Source organism: Chironomus tepperi, unplaced genomic scaffold, assembly GCF_022539635.2.
Source record: "Chironomus tepperi strain 1889 unplaced genomic scaffold, CSIRO-AGI_Ctep_v1 contig_458, whole genome shotgun sequence".
Taxonomy (NCBI): domain Eukaryota; kingdom Metazoa; phylum Arthropoda; class Insecta; order Diptera; family Chironomidae; genus Chironomus; species Chironomus tepperi.
Genome location: NW_027226580.1, coordinates 32,742 through 54,032, shown reverse-complemented (window position 1 = coordinate 54,032; position 21,291 = coordinate 32,742). Strand labels below are relative to the sequence as shown.

General features: G+C 31.5%; 3 protein-coding genes across 3 annotated transcripts; all 3 read left to right on the top strand.

Moving 5' to 3' along the window:
* Positions 1–3,321: 3,321 nt before the first annotated feature.
* Positions 3,322–7,288, top strand: LOC139099016 (cystathionine gamma-lyase-like). Its single transcript, XM_070651408.1, has 4 exons — positions 3,322–3,533; positions 5,907–6,005; positions 6,070–6,134; positions 6,191–7,288. The coding sequence occupies exons 1-4, from the start codon at positions 3,505–3,507 to the stop codon at positions 7,216–7,218; spliced, it is 1,221 nt and encodes a 406-aa protein (XP_070507509.1). The 5' UTR covers positions 3,322–3,504; the 3' UTR covers positions 7,219–7,288.
* Positions 7,289–7,593: 305 nt separating this feature from the next.
* LOC139099015 (glycerol kinase 5-like) lies at positions 7,594–11,044 on the top strand. The gene is made up of 3 exons (XM_070651407.1): positions 7,594–8,609; positions 9,039–9,498; positions 9,651–11,044. The coding sequence occupies exons 1-3, from the start codon at positions 8,365–8,367 to the stop codon at positions 10,494–10,496; spliced, it is 1,551 nt and encodes a 516-aa protein (XP_070507508.1). The 5' UTR covers positions 7,594–8,364; the 3' UTR covers positions 10,497–11,044.
* An 8,238-nt stretch (positions 11,045–19,282) lies between these two features.
* Positions 19,283–19,956, top strand: LOC139099026 (phospholipase A2 inhibitor beta-like). Its single transcript, XM_070651419.1, has 2 exons — positions 19,283–19,867; positions 19,948–19,956. The coding sequence occupies exons 1-2, from the start codon at positions 19,283–19,285 to the stop codon at positions 19,954–19,956; spliced, it is 594 nt and encodes a 197-aa protein (XP_070507520.1).
* The last annotated feature ends 1,335 nt before the right edge of the window (positions 19,957–21,291 follow it).

Below are 21,291 nucleotides of genomic sequence, written 5' to 3'. Positions count from 1 at the left end.
GTTTTGCAAAACCAAACAAGAACGAAAAGCAATTCGGGAAGCTCATCTTTCACTGATACGTATGTAAATTTTTAAAAAAATATTGATGATTTTTTAATGATTTTTTAATAAGCCATTGAGATAATCTGATTTAATTTAATTACATGGAATCATGATTTATAAATAACAGTATTGATATTAATCACCATTATCACATTATTTGGTATTGAAGTATATTAACAAATGCATTATCTTTTTAATCATTCTGCAAATATAATTATTATTTTTATAAAGTAAACAATAACATTCATTATGCTGTTTATTATTTCCAAAATTGTATAAATAATGATACAATATGAGAATTTGGATATTACTTCTTCCTAAACTGTATAAATACGGTTCTGGATGTTACTGGATCTCATCCTATACTGTATATTGATTCTGGATTGGATCTTCCAAAAAAAATGAAATACCTGGATTTACTTTAAACTGTAATTTAGGTTCTATTGATGGGATCTTCCAGATACGGTCCTGGATATTACTGGATCCTACTAAACTGTATAAATACGGTTCTATCAGTGAAGTGGAGTCCGACTACTGTGATCTATGCATAGTCGGACTAGCGAAGTGGAGTCCGACTCTACTGGGATCTATGCATAGTCGGACTAACGAAGCGAATTGAAGTGGAGTCCGACTCTACTGTGATCTATGCATAGTCGGAATCCGAGTGATCTATACACAGTTGGAATCCGACTCTACTGTGATCTAATGACGGACGAACGAAGCGAAGCGAAGTGAAGTAACTGTGATCTATGCATAAAACGAAGCGAGTGGAGTAAATTATGCATAGTCGGACTAACGAAGCGAAGTGAAGTGGAGTCCGACTCTACTGTGAAATGTGATCTATGCATAATTCCGACTCTACTGTGATCTATGCAAGTCGGACGAACGAAGCGAAGCGAAGTTCCGACTCTATTATTTTATGTGGAGTCTCTACTGTGATCTTGCATAGTCGGACGAACGAAGCGAAGCGAAGTGAAGTCCGATAATCTATGCATAGTCGGACGAACGAAGCGAAGCGAAGTGTTTCCGATTACTGTGATCTATGCATAGTCATGTCCGACTCTACTGTGATCTATGCATAGTCGGACTAACGAAGCGAAGTGAAGTGGAGTCCGACTCTACTGTGATCTATGCTACTGTGATCTATAGTCGGACGAACGAAGCGGAGCGAAGTGGAGTCCGACTCTACTGTGATCTATGCATAGTCGGACTAACGAAGCGAAGTGAAGTGGAGTCCGACTCTACTGTGATCTATGCTACTGTGATCTAGTTCTTGAGATAATTACATGGAGTCCGACACTACATAGTTCTAACTTTCAGTACGAACGAAGCGGAGCGAAGTGGAGTCCGACTCTACTGTGAATGCATAGTCGGACAAACGAAGCGAAGCAAAGTGAACCTTCACCGAAATATTCTAAGTATTTACAAATTGTTCTATTACTTGATATGACTAAAAAGAATAAAATAAATTTATATAAAAAAAAAACTTTTTTTAAAAAGTTTTTATTCAAGGGTCTCAAGATCTCGAGTGTTCAAAAATATTTTAGAACTAGCATGTACTTCATTTCAAATGAGTAAATCTAAGAATATTTTAGCATTAACGAGAAAAATTATGTTAGTGCATAAAAAGAATTAGGAAAATTGTAAGCAAGTATTCCGAAGAGACAAGGAGCATGCTCATGAGTATGCTCATATAATTGAGCATGTTCAATTATATTAATTCAGTATACATATAAGCACTGACTATGAACTTACTGAATGATAATAAATTGTTTTGACATATAATAACTAAATTAAGCCATAATTGATTGAAACTGAATTAATTGAATCGAAACTAAAATTGAAAAAATCAATTCGGTTCCGCCTCGACTAAAGTGAACACGAAAAAATCAATTCGGTTCCGCCTCGAAAAGTGAACACGAAAAAATGATTTGTTAATGACTTGAATTTTAATAAGGAAATTACCTAGAAAACGCATTTAATTTACTCTGACCAGATAAGCTTCATATTTCATAAAACATGAACAAAATTCCTAGAAAATCGATTCCTAATTTGACACTGCGATATTATCTTAGACCAATTAACCAATTTGTGCTATTTGGGAACCGCACTTTTGAAAATCTCACGAGATTCTTATCGCTATCCCAAAATTGTACTGAAATTTCTCATATGATTTTATATTTTTTTCTATTGAAAAATATTTTAGTCAAAATTTATTTTTCGTTTTGCAAATTCGGGAAGCATCTTTCACAGATACGTATGTAAATTTTTAAAAAATATTGATGAATTTTTAATCCATTGAGATAATCCCTCATGATTTTAACAGAAATGAATTAATCTTATCACATTATTTGGGAAAGTTATTAACAAAAGCATTATCTTTTTAATTTCTGCAAATATAATTATTATTTTCATAAAGTTAACATTCATTATGCTGTTTATTATTAAGAAAAAATGAACAAATGAGAATGAATTTCTATTAATGGAGAGGTCTCTTCTGTAATTACTGAATGGCTCTTAGTGAATCAATGAAATATAAACTTTACATTCTCAGAACCTTGCTTTCTATAATGACCTTCTAATTTTCGAGTAAAATTAAACAAAATGCTTCAAAATTATTCAAAATGTTAAATTGATTATTAATATCACTTATTAACCTTTGATTTACATAGTTCAGATTTTTGTTCAAAATGATGCAAATTTATTAAAAAATCAGCTACAAATTCGCATATAACAACTAAATTAAGCCATAATTGATTGAAACTGAATTAATTTTTATGATTTGTAGATGGAATTTTAATAAGGAAATTACCTACAAAACGCACTTAATTGCTCTGACAAGATAAACTTCATATTTCATAAATTATCAATTTTATCTTAAATTGTGGACGCTCACAAAAATCCATATTTATATAGAGATCCCTATACTGAAGTCCCTAGTTCTATGCCAGGGACTTGAGTCAGAAATATTTTGTAACTTTGATGTTATATATAGCAAAAATCCAATTTTTTTTATCCCCAATTACCCACAAAACAGACAGGGCTATGGTAATCATAAACTTTAGGAGAGATTTCTATCTTTCTCAACAATTTTTTTATGTTCAAAATATTCTATTCATTTTTACTTACACTGCTCATTTTTTGCTGATGCAAATTTATTGAAATCAGCTACAAATTCGCTATTATTTATACCATTCTCAACTCTTTTTGTGTAAAAATTTATCTTTCTCATTCTATTCTATTCAATTTTACTCACACTGCTGAGTGAAAAAAAAAATTCAGTCTCGTTTGAGCTGTGCATTAAAACAGTCGCAAAAGGAGACTTCTTTGTACATTTTTTAATTATTTTTTTTTATTTCATTTTTAAAAGACAGACAAAAATTTTTAAACTTTTTCCTTTTTGTGTCTTATTTTGTGTTTAAATTAATTAGAATTTCTTAACAATAGTTTGCCATTTATAACATGGAACAGCTAACAAATGAATTATCTGAGTGAGTATCGTGTTGGCAATTTTTTAAGTGACAATTGTGTACTCAAAGACATTATGAGCGAAAAAAATGGGAATTTTTTGTTGTAGACTCATAATCAGAATGATTTATAAAGGAGATAAAGTTGACAAATTATAAGATTTTGCTACTGGAAGAAGAATGAAAAGAATATTTTTCGGTCATATCAGCAGGGGGGAGGGTTAGGGGTTAAGGCAATACCCATATTTTGAAGCGAAACCAGTTTAATTTGCTAATCCAAAATTCCTTAAAATATCATTTATTTCAAAACCCAACATGAATTGATTCTATTGGCTTTTTTGATTCAAAAATCTTGTCCGGCGTGACTATGATTTGGTATCGAATTTAATTCAAATCCTGGACCAAGTCTGAATCACCCCCGCTTAGTGTCAGATTCCGGATTAACCTACTTCTTCTATTCAGATTAGTGTTTATTTACACTCCAGATTTATGTCAAAATCAAGTCAAGTTGTCGACCTTTAGTTTGTTTTTATTTACAAAACGTGCTTTGTGTTCGGCATATCAGAAAAATCGGAATTTTATATCCAATAAGATGTCTTATCGCAATGCAAAAAGTGCAAATGAACGCTGGAACAAAGAATATTAAATCCATTAGAATTAGTATCTAAGGTCACCTAGAAAAAATGCTAAAGAATTTTGAACTTTTTTTTATGGTTGATTTGAATTTTTTTATTGCGACTTCTCATTTATTTCGGGAAGGACACTCAAATAAAAAATTGTCCAAAAATTAATAATTGACAATAATTAAAACATTTGACACCTGAAGATTAACTGACCTAATTGTACAATAAAAATCATTAAAAATAAAAAGTTTTTCATCGCCAAGTCTTACAAGTCTGCTTAAAAATTTTGCTATAATTATACCAACCACGTGGTCAGCATTAGAAAAAAATATCGCGAAATACGTTTCCTTGAAAATATTCTCGGCATTTTCTAAATTTATTACATTACATGCCGCTAAAGATCTTTTACCGGTTATCGCTGTGTAAGATGTGATTATTAAATGACGTAGATTTTGGGGAAAAAAATTGAGAGAAAATTTGAATCTCAAGGTTGCGAGAAAAAAAGAAAAAAAAAAGAATAAATTAAACAAATAATTAAAAACTAGCACATTGGCTAGAAAGAAAAACCAGACATATTCACACCATGTCTTGCGTAGATCGAAAGTCTGTTTAATGATAAGATAGTCTGCTTTAGTAATTTATTATTAATTGGATTAGACGGATTTTAGAGGGAAATTACGTTAAAGGAGAGAGTAAAGGCAGGTCAAAGCATCGCTTCTTTGCGTCACTTAATAATAGAACTGCCCCAAAGTGAACGATCTCTTAATTGTCACCGTACAACTCTTAATGACATTCTGTTATGATCATCGTTAACTTAGAGTAAATAAACAACTTAAAACCTGTTATTTTACTGTATTCAAAACATATCTAGAGATTGACATGGTATTTAAGTCATTAATTGATGCAAAACTTCCCAATCAGTCTTTGGGTTTATCCACATTTTGCTGTTATTTTACTCAAACTCTTTGCATTTTATTGATTTCGTCTAATGCATGAATGTATGTTTAATAACAACCATTACGATTGAATACAAGTGGCATTGAGTTTCAGGCAAATTGATACTTAAAACTAATCGTTTTCTGGTTAAGTCTAAAAAACGCGAAAACCACAATCAATAGCATGTGAAACAGCCAATTTGAATCTAAATGTAGGTTTAAGCATCAATTTTAATGATGCAAATTTAGTTCGACTGTCTGCCTATTAAAAAGCAAGTATCCTTTAAAGCATTCTATTCATTTTTGGAATAATTTTGGAATGATTCTTTTGGTAATTGAAATTACGCATCTTTTAGCCAAAAGTGATCTAGAACTGCATAATTTGCAATATTCAAATCTAATCCCGTATAGCCAAAACGATCAAAAACCTGACCTAGACTAACGGTTTGTCCTAGTCCCAGATTTGGTTTAAATCCGATGCCTGATTAGAGTTGTGCATTTCAAATAAATCATTGCAATCATTGCCTGTCACCGACACTTATTCTTTTCAAATTAACAAAATTAAGAATCTGTCTAGTCATCTGCTTCATTTAAGTTCTTAAAATACATCAAGTGTCTAACAAATTTTTATCAAATCATTCATACAGTTAACAAAACTCATTCAATTTGGAGATTATTGTACTTTAACAAGGCTTTTCAAGTAATTGATAAATTTTTATCACGTTTTATTTATCACTGATAATACTCAATTATTTTTGACAATCAAAAAAAGTTAGACGAAGATAAGAAAATAATGTACAGAATGAAATAATTTATCTTTTGTCATTTCCTTTTTTTAGAATTTCATTTGGTGAACAAATTGGATTCAGAAAGGCTGAAGAAGGTTTCGCTACTAAAGCCATTCATGTAGGACAGGAACCAGAATTATGGAATTGCAGGTATGTGCAGCATCTGTGTAAATATCAATCCTATTATTATCTGACTTTTTTGTTTTGTTTTTAGAGCTGTAGTTCCACTTATAAGTCTTGCAACAACTTACAAACAGTTTGCTCCTGCACAGCATGCTGGTGAGTAATTATTCTCAAAATTATTGCTGAGCAGCCCTAACTGTCATTAATTTTAGGATTTGAATACAGTCGCAGTGGAAATCCAACACGTTCAGTTCTTGAAACATGTCTTGCATCACTTGACAATGGAAAATATGCTTTAACATTTGCATCCGGTCTTGGTGCTCAAACAGCAATAATCTCAACGCTTAAAACCGGCGATGTTATTATCACTGGTGATGATGTCTATGGCGGTACAAATCGATTGTTTAGAAATCTCGCAGTTAATATGGGAATGGAAGTCATTTTTGTCGACATGACTGACGTTAGCAATCTTGAAAAGGCAATGAAAGACAACGTGAAGCTTGTGTGGTTGGAAACGCCAACAAATCCATCGATGAAAGTCATTGATATTCAAAAAATTTCAGATTTTGTTCATAAAAATTCTGAAGCTTTTGTCGTTGTTGACAATACATTCCTGTCCGCATATTTCCAACGTCCACTTGAACTTGGTGCTGATGTTGTTGCTTATTCTCTTACAAAGTACATGAATGGACATGCTGATGTTGTTATGGGCAGCATTGCAACAAGCAATGAAAAGATTTATGAGAGACTCAAGTTTTATCAAAATGCAGCCGGAATTGTGCCATCACCATTTGACTGTTATTTAGTCAATCGTAGTTTAAAGACACTTTCATTGAGAATGGAAAGACACTTTAAAACTGGAATGGCTATTGCTAAATATTTAGAAGCACATGAAAAAGTTGAAAAAGTCTTGCATCCAGCATTAAAATCTCATCCACAATATGAGACAACATTAAAGCAAACTTATGGACATTCCGGTGTATTTTCGTTCTATTTACGTGACGCAAATCTCGAAAAATCAACAAAATTCCTTCAATCATTGAAAATTTTCATGATTGCTGAAAGTCTTGGTGGATTTGAGAGTTTGGTTGAACTTCCATCAATTATGACACACGCCAGTGTACCAGAAGATCAACGAAAGGAATTGGGCATTAATGATGGATTAATTCGTGTCAGTGTTGGTCTTGAAGATGCAAAGGATTTAATTGCAGACTTTGATGATGCTTTTAAACAGATTTAAAATTTAAATTTGTAAAGACGTTTATTGCATTTATTTGTGTAATAAAAATTGTTTGTTCTGTCAAGAAAAATTTGAAATTTTAAATTATCCTTTTTAGTGAAATTGATTGAATCATCAAAGTTAATTTACTATCGACAGTCCCGTGTGACGCATGGCGTGATTAAGGCGAGAAATCTGATTTCAAGTCAATGCGGATCAAGACAGAGATTGGTTATCCCTAATTCTAATTCCAGTTCATCTAGTCGATTAGACTTTGTTGTCTAGCTAGGAAAGCCATGTTCTTTGACTAGATTCGATTAAATCCGGTTGGCACAGAATTTAGTCGACTAGACAGCTTGGAGCCTAATTCAGAGACATCCAGTCTGTCTCAGATCGACAGAGTTTATTCGGCTAGACAGCATGGGACCAGATTCAGAAACATTCAGTCTGTCTTAGGTCGGCTAGAATCTAGTTGGCGAATTTAAAGATGCGAATTGAATAAATCAATTAATCCGGCCCAGACTGGCGTTCCTTGATCTCTTTAACTTGGTCTCGTATTCAGTTTAAATCCATCATCATGCCACGCTGACGTTATGTTGGACTTTAAATCGATTTGTACTGCTCCAGATATTATCAGGCCTCTCTTGGGTCTTGTATATCAAGTAACCAGTAAAAACTCCACTATAATCCAGTTGATAGACACCTGCTTAAATACAAATTTATTACAAAAAAAAATTATTTCGATACGTAAACTTTGAAATCTAAGCAATAATCCATAACCGTCTTTTGTTTTTACAATCCTTGTGGCAAACATAACCATAATCAGCTGTTTTGTGTTTACATTCTTGCGTCTGTTTTTTGTTTACGTAAACATAGAAACGTCAGCGACAGGAACAAAAATAGATAAACTTGTTTAAAGGTGTGATTGTGTTTGTTTGACGTAATTAAATGTCTTTCGTGCTATAAAAAAAGATTTATTGAAAAAATAATTACAAATACAGATGAATTTAATTCAAAATTTGACCTAATCAGCTCACATTTTATTTCCCCTACAATTTTATTTAATGCTTATCATCCGACACATTTTAAACAACTTAGTAAAAATTTGCAGTTCAAGTTTGTCACATCTGCTGGATATAAAAAGTGTGAATTTAAGCATAAAAAATAATGACAAAATATATTGCAGTGCTAGATGTTGGAACGACTTCCGTTCGATGCTTCGTTTATGATGAAAAATTTACTATTTTATCAACGTCAGCTAAGGAAATTGAAAATTTAGTTCCACAACATGGATATCATGAAATTGATCCAGAAGTGTTGGTTAACACCTGTATTGATGTCATCAAAAGTGCTGTAACGAGTGCCAATGTGTCATATTCTGACATTGTTCTTGGGATTTCAACATTAAGAGCGTAAGGATTTGTTTGGATTTTGTGAAACAGAGTTGGTGATTTGGTAAACAGTCTTGAATAGCACAAGTTGGTTTATAGGTCCAAAATTCAGCTTCATGGTGACGTCATTCTATTATGGTATCAGATTTAAGTCGAATTTTACACCAAATCGACGAATTTTTGATCGATCAATTGCTTTGTGCCAAATTTGTGCTATTCAAGATAGATCAAGTGCCACACACTCTAATAAGGGTTGATGACGCAATTCCATCCCCTCCTCATTATTTGGACATAAATTTTCATTGTCCTCAATTTTTTTGAATCCAAAACCACCAATCAATATCCACCAAAGTCCATGCTTTGCACCAACTCTGTTTTTAATCTAATAATTTCTTTCACATTTTCATTATCAATCTTCATTTGTATGTGTTTGTTACGCTCTCTTTGTAGATCATTCACAACATGGAATACAAATACCGGCAAAACATATCACAACATTATCACATGGAAAGATATTAGAGCTGATGATATTGTTAAAAAATGGAATAATTCCTACTCATTTAGTGGAATTCATCTGGGTTCTAATTTCCTGTACTGCTTTACTCGGTCTCAGAAATTCCTTGCTGGATCAGTGATAAAGTTGACAAATCCACAGGTTGTGCCAAAACTTTTGTGGTGCTTGCAAAATAATAAGCAGCTTCAAGATAGCTTAAGGAAGAATGAAGCTAGTTTTGGAACTGTCGATGCATTTTTACTATATAGACTGAGACGAGGAACTTCAAGTGATAAAGTGGAAACAGTTATGGATGTGACAAATGCCATTGCGACAGGACTTTATGATCCATTCACAATGAGCTGGGCGGGATGGGCTATAAATTTGTTTAAAATTGAAAGGAAGTTATTGCCGAAGGTAAGAATGAAATAGCACAAGCTAAATAATCTATCTAAAATCCAACACCATGTCGGTGTGGCTCTGGCATTGTGCCCGGATTTAAATCAAAGTCACGCCAGCCTGACAAAGCGCATTTCAATTAATCCAGTGTCATCTATTATTTATTCCAGGTTGTCGACAACTCGCATGACTTTGGATTTACTCATCCATCAGTATTTGGAGCTCCAGTTAAAATCAGCACAATTATTGCAGATCAATCAGCATCCATGTTTGGTCACTGTTGTTTTAATAAAGGAGATGCCAAAATAACACTTGGAACTGGAACATTCTTCTGTATTAATACAGCCTATAAAATTCATGCCAGTATTCATGGTCTATATCCTCAAATATCATACAGTATTCGAGATCTAGGAACTGTCTTTGATGTTGAAGGATCTTCAAATAATACAGCAAATGTCATTCTTTGGGGAATGCAAATTGGACTTTATAATGATCCACAGGAGACTTCTGCAATGGCTGAAAGTGTTACTGACACTGACGGTGTTTATTTTGTACCAGCATTTGGTGGACTTTCAGCACCAATTAATGATCCTTATGCAGGATCTGGATTCATTGGAATTAAATCATCAACAACAAAAAATCATATGACACGTGCAATTTTAGAATCGATTGTTTTTCGTGTTGTTCAGCTTATTAATGCCTCGTTTAAGGAAACAAATTATAAAGTTGAGAATCTTCGTGCTGATGGCGGAGTTTCTAAAAATGATTTTGTCCTGCAAACATTAGCAGATGTTTGTCAAGTAACTGTCGAAAGAAGTGATCCAGAAACGACAAGTTTGGGTGTTGCACACTTATGTGCTTATAATATGAACAAAGTAACGATTGAAGAGCTGCAAAATCAATATACAGCATTGAAAGTATTTAAACCGAAGATTGAGAATCGTGAAAAGATTCTTGATGCATTTGATCAATGGGAAAAGGCAGTAGATAGATTTAAGGCGTGGTATCAAAATTAAGTGATATTTTTACTTTATTTTTTGTAAGATAAAATAGTTATGGAGAGGGTAATGCTTTATTATACCGAGTAGAACAGGTTACGGGTATTTGATTGTAAGGCTAGTTATAAGTTGCGAATAATCACAGCATGTTCTACTCGGAAATTGATTAAGAAAGACTAAAAATTGCTTGTATTCTTTAAATTTATCCGAATGGCACGAGTTGGTTAATCGAATCCGGCCTAAAGTTAAAGTTTCGCCGGTGTAGGGACTTTCAAACTTAAGCTTTGATTTTTAACATTTGACTCCGTTAATATAAAATAAATCAATGCTCAAACATGTCTCCAAATTTTTGTGGAAAATTCGATTTAGGTCGACTTAACTAAGATATTCCGAAGATTGGCATTGGGTACCCATAGACTCAATCCTTTCACTTAAGTCGAGTTGACGTTGAACTCTAACAAAACGACTAATTTGAACGAATTTGTTATAATAGATATAAGGATTTTTATAAAAATTTGGGAAAAAGTTATTTTGAAATAAAGCTACTCTGGGTATTCCAATATGAATTTGAAAGTTTCTGTTTTATATAAGGAAATATTTCATCGTATTTATCTGTTTTCAGTTGATATTACACATTCAGATACATCAAGCATGTTACGAACAGCACTCTTATCACAGCACAACCAAAATAATAAACAAATTGAATTAATAACCTAAAATAGTTAACAGAAATACGCCGAAAATTTTGTTATTCTCATCAAACAAATCCCATTAATAAGGTAATTAGTGTCCACAGTGCGTAACTGATCAAACTTGTTTGATTGTTTGATAAGATTTGGTTAATTGCTTTAAATTTGAGAATTTATAAAATAATTGGTCATATGCCCAATTAATTCCCATCAAAAACAATTATCCTCATCTTCGCTCAGCTGTGACAAATTTTCACACTTATATTAGTTAACTATGGCTGAATGTGAACTTTTTGAAAATCAGTGCTTAATGTTATATCAGAAAAGATAATTTCTAGCCGAAAATAATAACAAGAGAATCAAGTAGACTTGTATTTTACAGAATCGAGTTAAGTTGAGTCGACTTTTCCAACCAAATCCGAATCGACGTTGAGTTCCGCTAATAACTAGCACCCAGTTTCCTAGAAGTTAATTTAAGAAAACTTCAAAAATTCAAAACTACAAAATAAATCATTGTCCTTACAATTCCTCACATAATTCCTCAAAGTCCTTTCAGCACACCAATTTGTCTCATTAGAAATGAATCAAACATCAACAAAGAAATCAAATTGAACTCGACGTCATCTGGCGCTTGAATAATATGTATGAAATGAAAAACAATCAACACGAAATAATGGAGAACAAATGTTGGAATCTGAGCGCCTCCCGTGCGTCATATTTGCTGCACTCACTCACTCACTTCACCTTTTTCGTTCATCATTCATTCATTTATTCATTCATTTTGATTATTTGTGAAGCAATACCGTACTTTGCCACTGCTGGTGCTCCATTCGACGCCTTCAAAAAAAAAAATTCTTTTCTTCTTCATCTTATTCTTTGATATTTCGTTAGTCTTAATGCTGTGCTGAGAAAAAGGAGAAGAAAAAAAAATTCACATTTGATGATGATGAATGAATACTTTCATTTATCGTGTCACAAATTGATGATGTCGAATGCTGAAAAGCGAAATAAAACGCACACGGCACATTTGTCTTCATTTTTATGAGATTTTTGTTCTCCTTTTCTCCATTTTCATCTCCTTTTTGTGTAGTTTCCTTGTTTTTCCATGGAATTTTTGAGTTTGATGGTCAGTTTGGTAGGTATTTTATTTACTATGTAGCGTATACTACACGATGTATACTATATAGTACGTACTATATATAGTATACTATGAAACGAACACTACAAATAGCATACTTTATTAAATACGGTATACTAAAATTGGTACACAAGGTGTATACTTCGTACCGTGTAGTACACAACGTTTACTAAGAACTGCATATGATATACTAAGTACTGTATGCTATAGAATGTACACTTTAATCGTGTATACTTTAAACCGTTTACTACTAGCAACTGCATACTATATACCATTGAGTATAAGGTCTAATTCTTATCCAATTCCTGTTTACCATTTCTGAAGTCTAGCCTGCGTAGAACTAGCTGTGATTAGTCGACTTTATGTCCGATTATGAAAGGAATCAGTAGAACTTGTCGTAGTAAATTAAACTGCATGTTCTACTCGAGTAGTATATAGCATAGTAAGGTCATAGTAAGTACCATATTAAAACTTCGCTCAATTCTTCACCAACCCATCAAAAACTAAACTTATTTTTGTCATTTACTGATGTTGCCTCCATCGTCGTTTATTTTACTCGTTTTCATATTTAATAAGAAATATTTATAAAGATTTTCATCTCTTTTAGAATTGCAGAGGGGTTGAAAATTTGTTTTTTTGAGCATCATCGATTTATTATGTCGTATGTTGTACCATAAATTTAATGTTTTCAAGTATGGGACCGGTAGATGAGCTGAAAATTGTGTCAAATTTTATTGCTATGAATTTTTTATGAACGAGATAAAATGGATTGGGGGTGGATTTGTTAAAAGTAAGCAGGGGTGTATGCAGGAGGCGGAGGAGGTCAAACTTCTGTCTTTTTGGAACTAAATCTTCAATTTTCTGGGGGTTTTCATGAAAAAATCCCATAAACCCCCCTAAATTTTGACGATTTAACCCCCCAACCCCTTCGAACAATTTCTAGCTTCGCTTCTGGTAGAAAGTTTACAAGTTTGGATGAGAATGTTGTACTTTTGAGTTTTGCTGTCCCACGAGAACTTTAAGTGAAATTAATTAACTTTTTGTTCATGAAAATATGAAATTTTAAAGTAATTTTCACCCCCAGAACCATTTTTCAATTAGTTTTAAACATCATAACCAGCACAAAACTAATGTCTTCATCATTTACCGTCCATAAAATTCAAAAAACCCGACACAATTTAAAAAGTCATCAGAGAATTTATTTTCACTATATAATTTCATTAAATTTCATCAATTTTTTAGTTCCACTAAAGTAGTTGAAATTATTATGTGCCATAATTTCAACACATTTGTTCAATTTTCACGAATGTTCATATGAGACGAAAGGCAAGCGCGAAAATTGAAAATGTAAGTGAGAAAAAGGGAAGCTATGAATCCATAACATAAAAGTAAGCTTTAAAATCCAATTTAATGGCAATTTATCGATAAAATGAAAATTCTTATCACAATCAAGTGCCATACTGGCTTCATTTAAACATTTTGCTTCTTTTTTCCTCACTACATCAGCCACCACAACCGTACAACGAGTTCTGACTGGCGGTAATTTCTCCTGGTGGGGAATTAAAAATTTAAAAACTTGGAACATTGTGAAAAAATTTTAAAAAATTAAAAATTTTAAATTTAAAAAAAAATAAAAAAATGGAAAATTTAAAATAAATTGAAATTATAAAGAATAAAAATTAAAAAATTTTAAAAATTTAAAATTAAATTAAAAAAACTAAAATACTAAAAAGTTGAACATTTTTAAAAAAATTGAAAAAATTAAAAACTTAAAAAATTCTAAAAAAATTTAAAAAAATGAAAATTAAAAAAAAATTGAAAAATTTAAAAAAAAATTGAAAATTTTTCAATTATTGAAAATTTTACAATTATTGAAAATTTTACAATTATTGAAAAATTATTGAAAATTTTAAAAATTAGAAAAATTTAAAAAAAAATTGAAAATTTTACAATTATTGAAAATTTTAAAAAATTGAAAAATTTAAAAAAATTGTAAAATTTAAAAATTCAAAAAATTCAAAAATTTAAAAATTTGAAAAGTTTAAAAATTTGAAAAATTTAAAAATTTAAAAAATTGAAAAATTAAAAAAATTTGAAAAAATCAAAAAAATTTAAAAAATTGAAAGATTTTAAAAAATAGAAAAATTGAAAAAAACTTTAAACGATAATTTTGTAGTTTTCCCCACAGGGCGGCATGCTTTCATTTCTCCATCATACGAACATAAATATCTCTTCCATTCTCATTCTCGAATGTTAAAAAGAGATTTTTATTACATTTCTCAAGAGTCGTTGATACTTCTTCAATGTCGCTTTTGAAAATTGCAAATATTTAGTGAGACAAGTCGTTTTTGGTGGGATGGAGTTGAGATGGGAACGTAAAAAAAGAGAAGAATAAGAAGGTTAAATAGCTTTGTACGATTGTCAACTCAAGTGAATTTATTTAGAGTGGAAAAAATTCTTCACTTTATTGCTGTTGCTGTTGTATTTTGTGATACATTGTATGCGGTTGATTGAAAATTGTTTTTCTGATAGAAATGAAATTTTTTCTAGTTTATTGAATAGAGTAAAAGTCGATGGTGAATGAAAATGTTTATTGTTGGTTGAAAATTGGAACTAAAGCGCATTTTTATAATTTTTTAAATTTTTTAGTATTTTTAAATTTTCTAAATTTTTTAATTTTTAAATTTTTTAAATTTTTTAAAATTTTTAAATTTTTTAAATTTTTTAAATTTTTTGAAATTTCTTAAATTTTTTAAATTTTTTTAAATTTTTTAAATTTTCTAAATTTTTTAAATTTTTTGTTTTTTTTTTTTAATTTTTTAATTTTTTAAATTTTTAAATTTTTAAATTTTTTAAATTTTTCAATTTTTAAATTTTTTTTTTAAATTTTTAAATTTTTAAACTTTTAATTTTTTAAATTTTTAAGGATTTTCAAATTTTTAAATTTTAAAATTTTTAAATTAATTTTTAAATTTTTAAATTTTTTAATAAATTAATCAACATAGTCATTTTAACAGCAATTCCCACACAATACTAAAATTTTTAAAACATTTTTCAATGAAATATTTTGTGAATGAAGATAATGAAGTTGAAATGCTTCTTGAATGATGACATTTCAGCAGATAAGTAGGTTAAAAAATTCTTTTTCAATAAATGTTCTGCATTACTTGTCTCGATTTATTTCATACAATTTAATTTGCAAGAGTTTATTGTCATATTATCCTCAGAATCCAATGATCATGTATCATATATCAATGAGATTATTGAGATGTATTGCATTGTAGAAATAGATAAAATGTGGTTTGCAGGAACAATCCACATGGACTTGAAAAAGTCGACTCAAGTCAAAATCCAACTCGACTTCGAGTTCTTGAAATTCTTAATTGAGATTAAATTCTTAAAAAAGGTCAAAAATTCACGAGAAATTTAATTTACAGCCAAACCGCAGGAAAAGCCTCCAAGTCATTCTGATTTAAAAATAAAATTTCCTTTTTTAATGTTTAATTTTACTTCCTCGTAAAGTTTACGTAAATGTAAAATATTTAAATTTAAGGACCCTTCAAGTATTATTACTGTTCTTGTTAACGTCAAGTAAGATGATCCATTTGAAGTCCACGCAAAAGTAAATACAGAAATGAGCACGAAGGTTTGCTGACGACGAAATGCCACTGCAATCTGTTGTGGGTAGATTTTGTGATTTTAAATCATTTTTCTGCAAATTTTCGAGGATTTAAACAAGATTTGATATTTAAAATTGTAACTAAAATTGTTAAAAAATTAGGAAAAATAAAAATTTATTTAAAAATTGTTTAAAAGTGTTAAAAAAATTATAAAAAAAATTTCAATTATTAGAATTAAAAAAAATTTTAGAAATTTTTAAAAAAAATTTTAAATTTTTAATTTTAGAAATTTTTAAAAAAAAATTTAAAATTTGAATTTTTAAAAAAAAATTTAAAATTTTAATTTTAGAAATTTTTAAAAAACACATTTAAATTTTTAATTTTAAAATTTAAATTTTTTTTCAAAAAAAATTAAAAGTTAAAATTTTTTTTAAAAATTTCTAAAATTAAAAATTTAAAAATTTTAAATTTTAAAAACTTTTTTTGAAGTTTAACAAAATGAACTTTTTCTGTTTTATTAACAAACAAGCTTTCTGTAAGTTCAAAAAAGTTCTTAATCTTCAAATTAGCTTTAAAACTTTACTTCCTCCCACATTAAAACAATTAATCCCCCTCCAAAGAAACAAAACATTAAAAAGCGACACAAAATTACGCTTAAAGGCAAGACACAATCAAGTATTGTAGCAATAAAGATAAGAATGATAAAAGAAAATTGGAATAGCTACATAAAATTTATTCTTGTGCATATTCGCGTCCTCATACGCGAACTTTTTTTTTTTTATTTGTTACTTTATTTCCATTGTTGTTTTTTCCTTCTTATTTTTTTTGGGATGTGCTTGTGGATTTTTACTGTTTTGTGATTTTATTTTGGATTATTAAGATGCATGTGTGAATGGAGAAATCTACATGAGATGAAATCTTTTATTTCCATATTGTTAGTAGCACGTAGGTTGGGAATTTTTAATGTTATTTAGAAAAAGAGAATTCCAACTGAATAAAAATAAATTTGACATAGTCAGGGGCCGTTCACTCATTACGTTACGCATAGACCCACCCTTCGTTACAAAATACGTTTTGTTACAAAATTAGTCAAAAAGCGAACATAATAAGAGAACGGCTCCTCATCAACTTTACATTAACTTGCCATCAATTAGTTTTAATGTATTTTTGTTCACTCAGTTCTGTTACGTGATTTCCGAATGTACCCTCAGAATATGAAAAAAAAAAATTATTTAATCTTATATTATTTAATGGCGTCACCATGAATTAATCATGACTCTAAAGATAATCTGTTTGAATTTGTGTTTTTTAATCATTTAATGTTTGTTTTTTAACTGAAAACCATCTAGTTTTTTATAGAATAAAATGTGAAAAATAAAACAGCTATAATTTCAGTTATTTCCTATGAATTAAATATTATTAAAAATTTACAATGAATTATTTTGCACTGTGAGTAAATTTTAATAAAGAATTATTAAAATATTCGAGAGTTCAGGACTGATCAGATAACCAACTAGTGTATCGGGTAGAAACCCAATGCGGATATATTCACACCGTCCCATAAAAAGTCTCGCGGGTAGGCCAAGCTTCGCTTGGCGAATGTTTGAGGGATCAGGCTCCGAAGCTTAATATTTGTGGGATCAGGCTCCAGTGATAGGCTCTTCGCTTGGGGAATGTTTGAGGGATCAGGCTCCAGCGGGTAGGCCAAGCTTTAATTGGCAAATGTTTGAGGTATCAAATTCCAGTGGGTAGGCCAAGCTTCGCTTGGCGAATGCAGGCTCCAGCGGGTAGGCCATTCGCTTGGCGAATGTTTGAATCAGGCTCCAGCGGGTAGCTTTTTGGCGAATGTTTGAGGGAATAGGCCAAGCTTCGCTTGGCGAATGTTTGAGGGATCAGGCTCCAGCGGGTAGGCTGCTTCGCTTGGCGATGTTTGAGGGAATAGCGGGTAAAATGTTTGAAAAATAAAATTTGAATCAGGCTCCATAGGCCAAAAAGTGATAATTTTCGCTTGGCGAATTTTGAGGGATCAGGCTCAGGCCAAGCTTCGCTTGGCGAATGTTTGAGGGATCAGGCTCCAGGGGGTAGGCCAAGCTTCGCTTGGCGAATGTTTGAGGATCAGGCTCAAATAATGTTTGAGGGATCAGGCTCCAGCGGGTAGGCCAAGCTTCGCTTGGCGAATGTTTGAGGGATCAGGCTCCAGCGGGTAGGCCTAGCTTCGCTTGGCGAATGTTTGAGGGATCAGGCTCCAGCGGGTAGAATTCGCTTGGCGAATTTTGCACTGCGGGTGAGCTTCGCTTGGCGAATTTTGAGGGATAAAGAATTTCGCTTGGCGAATTTTGAAAATATTCGCTGAATGTTTGAGGGATCACTGCGAGCCAAGCTGATTGGCGAAATAATGTTTGAGGATCAGGCTCCATATGACTGACATTGTTTTGGGTTCGTCTAAAACTGCAGGTCTATAGACAAAACACGGAGGTTTTTAGCTTAAGACGAACTATAAAGTAAAACCGAAAGCTGTAGTCCTGTGTATCTCTAATTCAGAAATTGAAGACTTGTTACACTTTCTGCATGTAACAAGCTTCAAGAAGAATCTTCAAAATGATAGCTTAAATAAACCCAAATAGCACAAGTTGCTTACTTACTTACTTCCTGCAATGCCCAAAATCTAATCCTTGGCTGGGGCGCACGAGGGCCCGATATCTCGTTATTGAGCGCGTAGGTTTGTTTGTTTGTTTGTTTGCTTGTTTGCTTGCTTACAATTTCCGAAGACAGCTCTAGCACAAATTGCTCAGTAGATCAAAAACTGATTTTTCAATCTGAACCAATACATTCACACGTGAAAACGGTGTGAATGCCATAACTGTCAGAGTCATATAAAGTAAAACTCTTCTGGACTTGTTACACTTTCTGGATTCAAGAAGAATCTTCAAAATGATAGCTTAAATAGGTCCGAAAAGCACAAGTTTCTTAGTAGACCAAAACAATGCCACGTCAGAGTCAACGATAATTTTTGATGTTGCTCATGACTTAATACTTTTCTTTTTTAATTGTTTTAGAAATTTGCTCATTCTTTTTCAACTCTTTACTCACATACAAATGATTGATATTGACTGTGACTACAGCACATCTATTCATAAGTCTTCAAAATACAACTACATCAAATATATGTATCCATGCAGAGTGCGCAATCAACTCAACATAACCTCAAAAATCTCAAGTTTCATCAATTCAGCCAGAGGAGCACATGCTGGTGGTAAATCAAATAAAGATGTTGAAATCATCCATGCCAATAAAAAAAATATTCAATATTTTCCAAAGAATTTGGATGAATTATTCCCAAACTTGAGTGGAATTAACATGTGCTGTAACGGACTCAAAGAGCTGAATCAAGAAAATTTAAAGCCATTTTCGAAATTGACCATTTTAACTTTGGATAAAAATGAAATTCAAATTTTAGAGGAAGGAGTTTTTGACTATAATTTGGAATTAGTCATTATTGACCTTGACAGCAATAAGCTTGTTCATATTGACATTAGTGTCTTTGACAATTTAGCTAAGTTGACATTTTTGGGACTCAATTTAAATATTTGCATTAATAGCTTTGGAAATTCTACATCAACTGTTGACGATGTTATTAATAAAGCTGAATATCAATGCATTGCTCCAGAATTCGAAGCTTTAAAGGCACTTGAGGCAGAAATTAAAAGTGACGCTGACAATAATCAACCAGACTTTAAAGAAAAAGTTGAAAAATTAGAAACCAATTTCCAAAATTCAAGTTTATCACAGAATTTAGCAATTAAACAAAGAATTGAAGTCTTATCTGAGTGGAAAATGCAAGGACTGTGGACTATTAAAGAAGAGTTGAAATCTGTTAGAAAACATAATGCTGAAATTTTAGAGATAATGAATAAGCAGAGCGCAGAGATTGACGAAATGTCGGTAAAATATACTTGGATGATGGCGTTCGTGATTTTAATTGGATTTATAATAATCATTATGATAATTATCATGCATAATAGATTACCTAAATAACAGAAACAATGTAATCAATCCAAAATCCAGCTCTGAGCTGACCTTAAAAGACAATGACAGACGCTAACTTAAATTAAGTTGCTCATAAACCTACTCAATCCATATAATTAAGCATGCTCCTCTGCATGTGACCGTTAACGAGACTCTGGCATGATGTCGGGTGTAACCTGAATCCATCATCAAGTCATAGTTGCTGAAATAACGCTCTGATAGCGGATTTTGGATCGATAAACCAACTTGTGCTTTTCACATTAATTTTTTATCAACAAAACTTTAACAAATTGACCCCTTTGGTACAAAATTCTCCAAACTATTTGCCATTAATCTTGATAAAAGCTCTTCAAATCATCCATAAAACTCAAAATACCGACTCATAATCCCCCAACAAAGATTCACGATAATCTAAAAGCACTCAAAAAAATTCCACACAAAAAAAGAAGCTGTCATTTATTCTCATCATCCACTTCAGACACCATTATTAAGACGAGAACTTTGATGTAATTTTAATGAGCTCTTTAGTGAAAATATTCGCGGATTTGCCCAAATAAAGAGCACTCAACGACACACACACACACATATACTTATATAAAGGCAAAGGATCTCTTTACAATGGAAAGTCAATTTATATTCAAATCCTGCCTTTCGCATATCTCTCGTCGTTCTTTTGTCTTTACGCGAATTTTTTTCTCGTGCTTTGTTGTTGAACTTAAATACATTCTGTAATAGCACAGGAGCTTATAAGATAAAATGAATGAAAATAAAATGAGAGTATTTATTGTAATGCTTTCATTATCATCATCGCATTTCATGTGAAAAAGTGGTTTTTTATCTCTCTCTTACTTGCTTGCTTGCTCTAGTTCTTTTTTTGTATGTTTGGATCTTTTGTTTATTAGCTGAAATTTGAGTGAGAATTAGGGTGCAGTTTGGGGGTTGTTGACTCAGATTTGGTCAATTTTGAATCACATTTGGTCAATTCTGGCTCAGATTAAGTCAGTTTTGATACAGATTTGGTTAATTTTTGACTCGAATTTGGTTCAGATTTGATCACTTTTGGATCAAATTTGATCAATTTGACTTAAACTTGATCAAATTTTGGCTCAGATTAGGTCAATTTTGAGTCAGATTAAATGATCAATTTGACTCAGATTTGCTCAAATTTTAGAAATCAGAATTTTTGACTCAAATTGATACGGATCATTTGATCAATTTGATTTAAATTTGATTAAATTTTGGCTCCGATTCGGTCAATTTTGAGTCAGATTTGATCACATTTGGGTCAATTTTGAGTGGGAATTAAGGTGTAGCTTGGGAGTTGTTGACTCAGATTTGGT

Coding starts and splice junctions, on each gene's coding strand:
- LOC139099016 (XM_070651408.1), top strand. CDS start 3,505: ATGGAACAGCTAACAAATGAATTATCTGA. Junction 3,534..5,906: donor CTAACAAATGAATTATCTGA/GTGAGTATCGTG, acceptor TCCTTTTTTTAG/AATTTCATTTGGTGAACAAA. Junction 6,135..6,190: donor TGCTCCTGCACAGCATGCTG/GTGAGTAATTAT, acceptor CATTAATTTTAG/GATTTGAATACAGTCGCAGT.
- LOC139099015 (XM_070651407.1), top strand. CDS start 8,365: ATGACAAAATATATTGCAGTGCTAGATGTTGGAACGACTTCCGTTCGA. Junction 8,610..9,038: donor GGGATTTCAACATTAAGAGC/GTAAGGATTTGT, acceptor CTCTCTTTGTAG/ATCATTCACAACATGGAATA. Junction 9,499..9,650: donor AAAGGAAGTTATTGCCGAAG/GTAAGAATGAAA, acceptor TATTTATTCCAG/GTTGTCGACAACTCGCATGA.
- LOC139099026 (XM_070651419.1), top strand. CDS start 19,283: ATGTGCTGTAACGGACTCAAAGAGCTGAATCAAGAAAATTTAAAGCCA.